General features: G+C 39.2%; 1 protein-coding gene across 2 annotated transcripts; it reads left to right on the top strand.

Annotated features, from left to right (window-relative positions):
- Positions 1 to 830: 830 nt before the first annotated feature.
- LOC311299197 (uncharacterized protein) lies at positions 831 to 12035 on the top strand. Of its 2 annotated transcripts, XM_084422633.1 has the most exons (7): positions 831 to 3687; positions 4375 to 4962; positions 5054 to 5241; positions 6895 to 7154; positions 10459 to 10494; positions 10615 to 10711; positions 11470 to 12035. In XM_084422633.1, the coding sequence occupies exons 1-7, from the start codon at positions 3679 to 3681 to the stop codon at positions 11474 to 11476; spliced, it is 1185 nt and encodes a 394-aa protein (XP_084278759.1). In that variant the 5' UTR covers positions 831 to 3678; the 3' UTR covers positions 11477 to 12035. The 2 variants fall into 2 exon arrangements, with proteins under 2 accessions (XP_084278759.1, XP_084278758.1); XM_084422632.1 differs by lacking the exons at positions 10459 to 10494; positions 10615 to 10711; positions 11470 to 12035 and having other exon boundaries at positions 6895 to 7451.
- Positions 12036 to 13367: the final 1332 nt, after the last annotated feature.

The following is a 13367-nucleotide window of genomic DNA, read 5'->3' as shown; positions in this document are numbered from 1 at the left end:
TCCCCAGGAACTTGAAACTGGAGACACGCTCAACAGCCATTCCATTGATGTAGATGGTGTCGTGTGTGCCTCTTGACACTTTCCTGAAGTCCACGATGAGCTCCTTCGTTTTGGTGGTGTTGAGGAGCTGGTTATTTTCGGTGCACCATGTGGCCAGGTGCTTGATCTCCTCCCTATAGGCAGTCTCATCGTTGTTGCTGATGAGACCAATCACCGTAGTGTCGTCCGCAAACTTGACGATGGAATTAGATCCGTACACAGGCTTGCAGTCGGAGGTGAAGAGGGAGTAGAGGAACGGGCTTAGCACACAGCCCTGTGGTACACCAGTGTTGAGTGTGATGGATGTGGAGCAGTTGGAGCCTGATCGAACATTCTGGGGTCTGTTGGTCAAGAAGTCCAAAATCCAGTTGCACATGGAGGTGTTGAAGCCCAGGTCTCCAAGTTTGGCTATTAACTTAGTTGGGATGACAGTGTTGAATGCTGAGCTGAAGTCAACAAACAGCATGCGTGCATAAGTGTTCTTATTGTCCAGATGTGTGAGCACAGAGTGCAGTGCCATGGAGACTGCATCCTCTGTGCTCCTATTGCTACGGTAGGCAAACTGGTGTGAGTCCAATGTGGATGGTAGAGAGTCTTTTAGGTGTGCCAGGACCAGCCGCTCAAAGCACTTCATTACGATGGGTGTGAGTGCTACAGGGCGGTAGTCATTAAGGCACTTCGGGCTGGAGTGTTTTGGCACTGGCACAATGGAAGTGCATTTAAAGCATGTTGGTACAGTTGCTTGGGCAAGAGACAGGTTGAAAGGTAGTTTGAACCTGTGTGCCATGTAGGTGTTTCCAGGATTCCTTAAAGGTATAGTTCAGCTAAAAATTGTAAAAAACACAATTTTTTACAATTTTTTTACAAAACACAAATGAAGATATTTTTAATGAACTCCAAGAGCTTTCTGTTCCTCCATTGGTAGCCTACGCAACTAATGCATTCAAACCCCAGAAAGGTAGTAAAGACACCATTGAGGTAATCCATGTGACTCCAGTGGTTTAACCTCAATTTAATGAAGCGAGTGCTTTGTTTTGCGCAAAAAACATTTACAAAATAATATTATCTAAAGCACATTCACGGAACAACTTCCGGTCTTGAGTCAACACAATACGCATACGTCATAGGGTCGTGGTCGAGGCTGAGGCTGAGGCCGAGGCAAGCATTTATCCCCTATAAAGTTACCATAAACTTCGCAGCTTTAAAAAAACAATCATCATTCCTAATGCCGAAACATGACAGCCAATACGAGTCAGAGTAACGTTAGGCCAGAAATGTTTTCAAAGTCTTTTATTACACCGCGAGTCTGACAACTGGACTGCCGAACAAACCGCACGTCGGAAAGCAAGCCTGAGGTAAGTTAGCTTACAATGTTAACTGTCCTGTCAGATATAGACAGCGATGTTGCCAATGTCATTATTTTTATATTTTGATATAGAAGTGGGCGAGATAATATCGCGAGCGGGCGCGGGCGCCGTGAGCGCTGAGTGAGCAGGAACAAGTAGCAGTGTTATTCATTGCGCGGCTCGCGAGCCTCATGTGGCTCACCAAGCTTTAATTTGTGGCTCGCATGGCGGTAAATAATACGGTGATATGATAATGCATTCACTAGAGATATTTCATAAAAACATTTATAACAAGTAGGGCTTTAACATAACCCATTAAAAACTCAAAGTGTCAGCTCTATTACAAATATTTTCGATCGGATTGAAAGGGGTGGTTTATCGAGAGAACGTGAAAAAAACTTGATCGATTGAAAACCGAAACTGAAAGTACGACGTATGACGCGCTGAACGAGCTGTTCTCCTGATGAATAAAGTGTCATATAAATGAATGAGTATCCTTTAATTCTATAATTCTCCTTTCACTCAGCATCTGTGAAGTGAAGCAGGACAACAGCTCACCAGTCCTTGTTTCAGATTATCATACAGACGACTTGTTTGGGGCATTTTTAATGCGTGATAAATAGTAGTAGTAAATAGTTTTTTTTTTTTCTCTGACACCCGATGAAACACATAGTTCAGCGGCCCACTGGTTCTTTTCTTGATTGACATTGGGCTAGCCCAATCACATCTTTAATGTGAAGTATAGAAATATACTCTTCCAAGTATAGAAATTAGTACAAAACTAATTATGAAAGTTTCCTTTATTTTTCAGTGCATTTGTTTTACAATATGGCTATTACTATCATGGGATTAATATTATAACTATTCTTGTAGTAGTAATGTAGACAGACACTGTAACTAAAAGAGTTTTGAATTTTTCTTTGTTTAATTTGCACCAGCCTTGCATATATGCCGCATCCTTCTCACCTTTTTTACCCCTGACCTGTTTTCATGCCTGAGTATAGACCCTTTGCAAACACGTGACCACGACCACGTGACGACGCCATGCTGGACGGCAAAATCACTGGACGCGCAGGCTGAGCAGTAGTAGACGAGCGGGAAATTTGAATAGTTTTAAACAGATTAAAATAGATAACGTTAACGTTACCACTAAACTTCATGGCTTCTTCTATTGAAGAAGTTGTAGTGCCGTTATCGGTCGAGGTAGGGCATCTGGTAGGTGCTCACAAAGAGCGATATTTGGAGAAGTTGGAGATAGCAGGTTTGGATACAGACCCTTACCTTCTTCCTCCCTCAGTTTTCACGGACCTCATTAAATCGCCGAGTCTGCCTGACTTCGGCCCACACGATTTGTACCACTATAGCCGCTTTCCGACCGGAGGAACCTTTTCACAGTTCCTAGAACTATTGGCTAAAGTACCCGGATGTCGGCGTGTTCGCACCGCAGGAACTAGGAACGATTTTAGTTCTAGGAACTCCATTTGTAGGAACTAATTTGGGTCCTACTTCAGAGTAGGGTCTAAACCAGCACTATAGGAACTATCCGTGACGTTAGTGTACGCTGATTGACCGAACGCACGCGGAACACCAGCACCCGCCATTTTTAAAACAGCTAGAATGTAAACACACAGATTATAGCCTATATATTTACTCCATAAACTAACTATACAAACATGGAAAACAGTGATAGATGGGTCTCTAAACCTTCATGCTGAAGAGAAAATCCAACGCAACTTTGAGGGGACCAAGTCAAACATGATTATGTTTATCTGCCCAGCTAGCAACACTGGACATCAACCACACAGCATAGGCTAATAACCTTTTTTCACATACTGTCTACTTTTATAACAGTTCTATCTAATAACATATTAAACAGTACTGTTAGACAGATCGCTAACTAATAAACACAGAGAATGCGAGCATTGTTTGCTCTGGCGTTCTCAGCGCCGCCAAAATAAAGGTTCGTCGCGCCGTCAAAATAAAAGTCAGCGTGCTTGCGTCACTCCCTTACCCCTCCTACCAGTTCCTATGGCCACTTGGCCAGTGCGAACGCAAACAGCGAAACCGAGTTTGGGGGAGAGTAGTTCCTAGAACTGTTTAGAAGTGGACAGTTCCTAGAACTAAGTTCCTATAACTACTTGGTCGGAAAGCGGCTTATGTGATAAACGGGGTATCCCCATACACTGGTGCTGATCTCAAAGCTTTTAAAAGTCTGGATGCTTACCAGTTCTTTGTAGCTGGCTGGGTTACAGGAACGCGATGCTACGCTAACGGCGGGGGGAGGTACCTCATAATGGCAAAGGTAAGACATCGATCTATGGTTTATTTTGTATTATTACATGGCTTAGTTGAATTCTAATGTAGAATGCGGTCTGTTATTTCTTGATAAATATTTATATAACACGTAGCCTATGATTTTAGAGGACATGGTCGGCCGTGGCTTTTTAATGGATGCCTGGACGCATCCCAGCTCTGGGAAGTGCATTCATTAATTATCGATCACACGTTAATCCATGCAGACAGTAAATCACGGTGTGTCTGTGATCCGTAGTAACCACATATAATTGTAACATCTAGACATCTTCTTATCTGTGATTTATATTCGCAGTAGCCTATGTTAAGATTCTACCAGTTAATCACAGCAAAGTATTCACAATGTGCATTTATTGTGTCACTGCAGCATTAAACAATAACTTCACAATAACATTCATGTAAAAATAATGTATCTATGCCACTTTCTGTATTTGTAGGTGCATCATAGCCAGTAAACCACGGAGTGTCTGTGATCAGTAGCCACATATAATTGTTACATCTAGCCATCATCTTATCTGTGATTATATTCGCTGTAGCCTATGTTAAGATTTGACTATCATAGTGATTAATATGTATTCACAAGGGGCATTTATGGTGTCACTGCAGCAGTAAATAATAACATCACAATAACATTCATGTAAGAATAATGTATTTATGCCACTTTCTGTAATTGTAGGTGCATCACAGTCAGTCACTGTCTGAAACCCAACTACAACCATGGGTATCTTTGAAGAAGGATGGGACAGTCTTGTGCGGCCACTGTACATGTAAAGCGGGCCTGGGAGAGGTGTGCTCCCACGTGACAGCTCTGCTGTACGCAATAGACTCTGCTGTTAAACATCTGGAAGACAAAAGCTGCACTGATGGGCCCAGACAGTGGGGACTTCCTCCTTTGAAAGCGGGCAAGGCTTTGTACGAAGAGGGATCAGGAATTGATTTCTCAAATCCTGCCAAAAAGCGTTGTGGTGTAAACAACCAAAGCCATTCAGGTTGTCCATCTGTGAAAAAAGTGGGTGTGTCTGCAGCAGCTATAGAACAATTCTACAAGGCTCTGGATAATGCAACTCCAAACCCTTCAGAGAAGAGTGGTATCCTACGCATATTGCCACACTACTGTAAACAGTTTCAACCAAAGGTGGTGTCTCTGGGTCTACCACAGCCCCTGACTGAGTTATACAGTGCTCAGAACCGGAAGCTGTCTGCCTCGGACCTTGAGAAAAAATGTGATGCGGTATTCAATGATATGGAAGTCACACCAGAGCAGGTATAGTCATCCCTCTTAATCTCATATGATTAAAATGTGCTTGAAGGTGTCATGTCATTAATTTCATCTTCTATAATTTACAATGTTGTAGGCAGTAAAAGTTGAGGAAGAGACACGACAACAGGGAAAGTCAAGGCTATGGTTTGACATGAGGGCTGGTAGGGTGACAGCATCTAGGTTCAAGTCAGCTGCAAGGACAGACCCTACAAATCCTTCCAAATCCCTAATTAGGCAGATCTGTTACCCTGACCTATGCAGATTTTCAACAGTTGCAACCAGGCATGTGTGACATAATGACACAAACATACAGTTACTGTTTTTAATTTCACTATAGTCTAAGTGAGTAAAGAAATTAGATGTTCTTTGAATTTATGTTTCAACTATGGAAATGTATACAGTACATGCTGTGTTCTAATGTAGAGGGCCCCTACTTAAAAAAAAAACATCAAAGAAACAAACACAAGACAAAGAAATGCATTTATCATTGGAATATTTATTATAGTCAGTATTACAAATTATCAACATTAAATTACAAACATGATGACAGATTACATCCCTCAATCTCTTTGAGTGCCCTTATCTATTTTTAATCCCAGGTGTATGGTGTAGGTCCTTTTCCTTTTAAATGGTTCCTGTTATATTTCATTTACACCTTTTTAAACTACTCTGTGATATCTGTGATAGAATATGATACAAGAGAATATTATGTGCTATTAAAGGAGAACTCCGGTCAATTTTAATATTGAGCTCATTTTTTTGTAAATTTGGAGTGCTGTCAATACAGAGAACAACGACAAAAATCGGTGTTGCCTACACCGTGTTATCCTCTTTTTAAAATTTGCACCCTGTTGACTTCAATGGGGCAAGTTTTAAACCTGCTTTTAGCCTCTTAACATCCTTGATGTGTCATTACAAGTGCACAGGTCATGTGAGTGATTCCTTCAGAGTGATCACGGGTGAATCTGACTGCAGTAGATGTGAAAGATATGAATAAAAATGATATTTATTTAGCCAGCGCTCATACCTGTATTTACATCCTGTTTTCGGTCAAAGTCCATAGTAATCGATTGTCGAGTTCACGCGCATTGGTTTAGTTACCTATTATCACGCGCGTGAACTCGACAATCGATTACTATGGACTTCGACCGAACACAGGATGTAAATACAGGTATGTGCGCTGGCTGAATAAACATCATTTTTATTCATATCTTTCACATCTACTGCAGTCAGATTTACCCGCGTTCACTCTGAAGGAATCACTCACATGGCTGGTGCACTTGTAATGACACATCAAGGATGTTAAGAGGCTAAAAGCAGGTTTAAAACTTGCCCCATTGAAGTCAACAGGGTGCAAATTTTAAAAAGAGGATAACACGGTGTAGGCAACACCGATTTTTGTCGTTGTTCTCTGTATTGACAGCACTCCAAATGTACAAAAAAATGAGCTCAATGTTAAAATTGACCGGAGTTCTCCTTTAAGATTAGGCCAATTTTGGGTACTGACATCTATAGTACTTATAGTTCTTAGGGAAATGAGAGAACAAATCCAATGAAAAGGGCACTCAAAGAGCTACAATGACTTAAAGGAATAGTTCACTTTAAAATGAAAATTCTGTCATCATATACTCACTCTCATGTTGTTTCAAAGCTGTATGAATTTCTTTCTTCTGCTGAACAGAAAGGAAGATATTTAGAAGAATGTCAGTAACCAGACAGTTCCTGGTCTCATTGACTTCCATAGTATATTTTTTCCTACTATGGAAGTCAATGGGACCCAGAAACTGTCTGGTTACTGACATTCTTCTAAATATCTTCCTTTCTGTTCAGCAGAAGAAATTCATACAGGTTTGAAACAATATGAGGGTGAGTATATGAAAATTATCATTTTAAAGTGAACTATTCCTTTAATAACATTATTTTTCTAATTTTCAGATGGGGATGTGAACATGAACAAAAAGCCAGAGAGACATATGAGGCTTACGCTGCACAACGGCATCAGGACCTAAGTGTTCGTGATGCCGGTCTCCACATTGATACCTCCCGTCCCTACCTTGGAGCATCTCCAGATGCCTTGCTGTCCTGCTCCTGCTGTGGCGATGGCATTTTGGAAATCAAGTGCCCACACTGTGCCAAAGACACCGGAGTCCTCAGTGCCACTGAAAAGAAACATTTCTGCATTGAGAACACAGATGGTACACATGCACTTAACAGAGATCATCAATACCACTACCAGGTGCAAGCCCAGTTGTTTGTGACGAAGCGGAAGTTTTGTGACTTCATGGTGTGGTCTACATCCGATTTTTTTATACAGAGAATTTTGCCTGATGCTGACTTTTTTACAGAAGCAGTGCAGAATGTTGAGGCCTTCTATAGGTCAGCCATTTTATCTGAGTTATTGGCCAAGACATATACATGCCCAGATAGACTGCTGTCAGACAAAACGCAGTCCACAGACTCATGAATAGAATTACTAGAATTGTTGGGTCTTTGTAAATTATAGTGTGGTCTAGACCTACTCCATTTGTAATGTTTTTCTTTTAATTTCTTATGATTTGATACTATAAATAAAATGTAATTGAATTATTAGTAAGATTTGCCAGTGTGTAATTCTACATACATTTAATATCCTTTTATAAAGGACAACAGCATAGTCAAAAGTTTGAGGGCTGGTTTATTTTACAAAAACATCTTTCAACACGTTTATAAAAGCCAACCTAAATTACATAATGTACACTCATATACAACTTTTATAACGTTTGTCCTGCATGTTTCAATTTAATACAAAGTGTGAATGTGTTAAGGGAACTGACACATGACAATTTTAAGAGGTTTATAAAACAGCAGAGTGATACAGTAGCCACTGTACACACCATCTTACATTACGCAGCCAATAGCCTGATACATAACTTCAATAATAGTATATAATAGATGGTCTTAAAAGAGCTCTCATCCACAAATATGGGTTCTATGCAACTACTAACTAATAACTCAGTTACATTTCAGCTGATTTTAATGGATAAGTAAACAATTGATTGTTAAAGGGATTCTCCACTTTATAATGAAAATTCTGTCACCATATACTCGCCCTCATGTTGTTTCAATCCTGTATGAATTTATTCAACTATTTACACTTGGAATTGTTACTCAAATAAATGTGTTTAACTTTGAAACTTCTCTGTTAAAGAATAACAGTTTTTTTTAGCTAATCAATTGGCACCACTGAGGGGCACAGATTCGTCAGGGCACAAGCCACTCTGACTATTTTGTCAAGAGAGGTGAACTCTTCTTCTTCTGATGACTTAATCAGAAGACTAATGGGCACAGGTCCATGCAACATTCTGTACTTGGATCGTGCTTGACCAATTACCCTCTCAACATGTATGCGGACTGCTGCAAGTTTTCTGGAATCTTCCAGTTCAACAGCGCCCAGCTGTTTTTTCCCCCGTGTAAAGGCAGCAGTTTCAACCCTTGCACAGTACAAGCCAACTTGTTCCTGAATCCTAAAGCCACGGTCTGCTAGGATCAAGTCTCCTGGTAGGAGATTATCCAAAAACCCACTGTTTGCTGTAATGTGAGCATCAGTTGACCGCCCAACCCAGCCCTTGGAGATGAAGGAGATTATCCCTTGTGGAGTTATACCTATTAGGTATTTTATGGTGTTGTGCGATTTATACTGAAAGTATGTCTGGGCCCTTGCCTTCAAATCTTTAGGTCTGTCAATGGTAATTTCAAAACAGTCTATTACTGACATGCAATGCCTGAAAGACTTTCTGAAACACATTGGCAGAGATGTTTGGACATCATTTCTGTCAGGCCATACCACACACACAGGTACTAAGTTGTCATTTAGTATATTAATGACATTTGTAAACACTCTTGAAATTGTAGACATATGAACACCAAACAGATATGACAAAAAAGCAATCGGAAGGTTAAGCCTGATCCTCATTAATGTCAACAGTAGCTGGTGGAAGATGGTGATGTTTGCCGTATCCTTAAGTAATGGAGTTACCAGATCAATCATTGCCATAAACACTTTATAGTTGGGCAGTCCTGTAAAGGTTTTAAGTTTGTCACTGTTTTCAAAAGTGCTCTGTTCCAGATCTGAGGGCTTCAGCTTCTCCTTCAGAGCAAACGTATCACCCCGGAGTTGCTGACACTCAAATTCAAGAGACTCAATGTAGTCTGAAGTGAGGTTGGTTTGGCACATTGCATCACATTTGCCACTAGTTTCACTAATACTAGCCTCTTCTACAATCGCCTCTTCTACAATCTCCTCTTCAACCTCACATAACACATTCATCTCAGCTGACAGATTGAGGAGTGCCCTGGCAGCTTCACGTTTGGACGACGCCTGACGCTTTTTTTTCTTCATTGCCTCTCTGACCTCATACTTCCCTAGACTTCCCAGGGCTCGCCGCTTCTCGGGGGACTTTGTGTGCGCAAACACTGACGGCACATAATCAGGGGATAAAGGGTCATCACTCTTCTGTCCTGATAAAACAAATCATCTGCCTGAGTACCACCAAGAGGGAGCTTAGAACCATGGTCCCAGCCTATAACTATCCTCCTGACACATCATCCATTTTCTATTTGTAAAGTAAATTACAAAAACAACCTCTGGATGGGAAAAGGGTCATTTACAATCACTTTGAATGCAGCATGAGGTCTGCTCTGTGTTGTTTTTTCAACTTGAGGGTGAGTATATGATGACAGAATTTTCATTTTAAAGTGATCGAACTATCCCTTTAAATAGCCTCACATGTGTCAATGTTTACATTGCCTCTAACGTAAATTTATGAGCATCAGAGAGAAGCGTAGACATTTAAGTGGCACCAAAATCTGCTATTCCTGACATTAAGCTAACGTTAGCTACCTTTGTGAATGGGTAACGTTAGACTGCACAGCCTTATCACGCTAGCTGGTACTTGCTCATTACATAGCTAACTTAGGTTACTCATGTTACAAATGACAATTTGACTGGGTCTCCATCTGGACAAGGATGACGGTGTGGTATTACACAAATTAAGTAAACGTAACTGGGAAATACATGAACCTTACCTTGTAAAAAATGCTCGCTGCAAATCCTGGAGTAGCCTACTTGGAGGGCTGCCAGTCCTTTCGGCTGATAGCAGCAACCCATCGCTGCCTTCTCTCCCCATCAAATGGTATTCGATAAAAAGATATATTGGCTTTACCCTGTCTATTAGCACAGCCCACGGCACAACACGAAATAACCATTTTACTACTAGAACGAACTCAAACACGTACTCATTTGGCTTGCCGTCCATCTACAGAATAGCTCTTCCGCCGTCCGTCATGGCGTTCAGAATTCGCGCGAGTAGAGCGTGACGTCACGTGCAAAGGGTCTATTGTTAATATATTTTGACATCCACACAGAATTGTTTAACCATGCACAGGTCTTAAGCATTACATTTAAAGACTTTTGACAATTTGTGACCGGCAAAAATGTAATTATCATCTTCTTTAATACAGACAAGAGAGAGTGTGAAACCATCAGCTGTTTGCCAGGTAAATAGTGAAGTCATAGTGAATACCATTAATAAACATATAATGATTATATGGTATGTACTGTACATCTCAGTTTTCTGTCTTTTAAAATTGTTTTTCTTTTTCTTTTTTTGTCCCCAGCCTGCCAAAAAAACCTGTCCAATCTATACCAACATGAAGAAAAGAATTCTTGGACTGGAAGAAAGCGAGTTCTATTGGCAATTCAAGTGTATCAGTGGTAAGTACATTTACAAACCAATTAATTTTTGTCTAACAAATGTCAGTATAACTCCCCAAAATATGATAAACATTAAAGGGATAAGTAACTTACCAAAAAATATTTTATATCTGTCGTCATCTACTCACGTTTTTTTCAGACCTTTATCACTCTGTGGAACACAAAACATGAACTTTGGAAGAATGTTCTGATTTGTTCTTTTCATGTAGTGAAATTTTACAGAGCCAATCTTTTTTTAAACTTTAAAAGGAATGAAAAATCACCATAGAATAGGTCCACATGACTCATGCACTGTTTTCCAGGTTGAAACAATACAATAGCTTTGGGTGAGAAAAACCCTTTGATTATCTGTCTGGGTATTTCTCAATTCTCTATTATTCTGCATTTAAGATTGAATTGAGTGTCTAGAGCTCTATCCCTTTGTTGGTTACAGATGTCTCTACTCAAACCAATACTTTCTCCATCTCTTTTGTCCTTTATTCCAAATCATTTTCTCTTTCTCTTCAAATGATGTATATATGAGACTTATACTCTTGAAAGGTTAAACAGAAAAAAAGTACAAGTAAAAGAGAATACACTCAGCTGATCATATAAATGTACAATCTTTCTGCTTGGCTTTTGGAGCCCTAATAATTTATGGGTTATGAAAACACTGGCTGAATGGACATTATTGCACATTATTACTCGGCAACCCAATTGTACAGTTGAGTATTCCAGCAAGTCTTGTGTTAATGTGGTGTGTATTCTTCTCATTTCAGCTCCTGAGTCCATTTGGGCTGAAGGTCGAGATAGAACCACAGCTGGACTGTAACCTACTGGCCTATAAGACAGACATCACCCTGACAGCTACTGGCATAGATGCTGCATCACGTTTTTGAACAACAACTTTTTCACCTAGAGTTTAAAGTGTTCATCCCCCATAAGGAGTCTCCATTTCTTCATCTCTTGTGAGTGGATATAATTTAAAACATTCTTAAAATAACTGCTCATTACTTCTGAATTTACTTGGTAGTATTATGTAGAATACATTAAAAGAAAAAAAAACTTTTAGTAATATTTTTAAGTAATGAAGTAATTGTTAAGTAATGTTGTTGTAATCCTGTTAATGTATGCACAGCGTAATTTGCAAACATATTCTTGTGTTGGACACGTGTTTACAGGTTATAGACATTTTAGAGGAGGTAGATACTGTGTATTTTAAAGGTGCTTATATGTTATATGAATATTTTATTTTTGTACATCATTATTACAGTGAAAAAAAATTGCTGTTTTTTTATCTGTAAATTAGCAACTGATTTTAACCATTGCACAGCACCACTTTATGACCAATAACTTTGTATAACTTTGTAGTTTGTTTTAGGTCACATGTGAAAACAAATGCAGGTTTATATTTCTTTCAGATTATGTAATTTCTGCAATAAAGTCTGTATCATAGAATGGTCACTTCTTTGTTGTTATTTTGTAGATGTTTGTTGTAACTAAATGCTTCAATGTAGATAATTCTATGGTAATACATCCAATTTTATGGTACATGATCCATGTTTTTTAAAACCATGGTTTGCTCCAAAATACCATGGTTACTATGGTCGTAATTAACTACAGTTTTAATATAGTATTACTACAATATAACTGTAGTAAAACCATGGTATCAAAACCATGGTTTTTAAAAACCATGGTTCGCACCAAAATACCACGGTTACCACGGTTGTAGTTAACTACCGTTTTACTATAGTATTACTACAATATAACTAGTAAAACCATGGTATCAAAACCATGGTTTTTGAAAACCATGGTTTCCGCCAAAATACCACGGCTACTACGGTCGTAGTTAACTACCGTTTTACTATAGTATTACTACAATATAACTGTAGTAAAACCATGGTATCAAAACCATGGTTTTTGAAAACCATGGTTTCCGCCAAAATACCACGGCTACTACGGTCGTAGTTAACTACAGTTTTACTATAGTAAAACCATGGTTAATTTTCGTAAGGGAAATATTGACGACAAATTGCCTCCAACTAATTATCCTCAAGCAACAACAGTGTTGGGAGTAATGCGTTACAGTAACATTACTTTTTGCTGTAATGCAGTAGTGTAAGGTGTTACTAATCAATTTTCAGTAATATTTTACTCGGTACATGTTCAGTAACGCTTGCGTTACAACACACTTTTAGCCCAAAATTTAATTGTTCAAAAAAAAAAAAAAAAACGGGAGAAAAAAACACCAAGACATTACCGAATGAAACATGCAAGTTATTACCTGTTGGTGGTCAGTCACTAGCTGTGTGTGGTGTCCAAGTTTGTAAATAAAGACTAAATGACAGCTTCTGATATATTTGTATGGCTCTTTCTTTCTTTCTTTCATCTCCCTCTTACTGGTGTACCTTCCCAGCAAACACGTTGGCACGTGTTTGTTTCCCAGCAAACACGTTGGCACAACGTAGCCAACCTTCTAACAACGTTTTAACAACATGGCCAAAAGGTTCACTGTGAAAAATTTGCTGTAGTTATGCAGCTGTTTGCCAGTAACTTACTGTAGATTTAAATTTATGCTATTTACTGGCAACAGTTTGTTCAAAGTTAAATGAACATTAAACATTAACAAGTCTTTGTCTTTACATAATAAAACTATAAAATAACAATCTAATGCAAA

Source organism: Rutilus rutilus (genome assembly GCF_951802725.1).
Source record: "Rutilus rutilus genome assembly, chromosome: 11".
Lineage (NCBI taxonomy): Eukaryota > Metazoa > Chordata > Actinopteri > Cypriniformes > Leuciscidae > Rutilus > Rutilus rutilus.
This window is presented reverse-complemented; position numbering and strand designations above follow the sequence as displayed.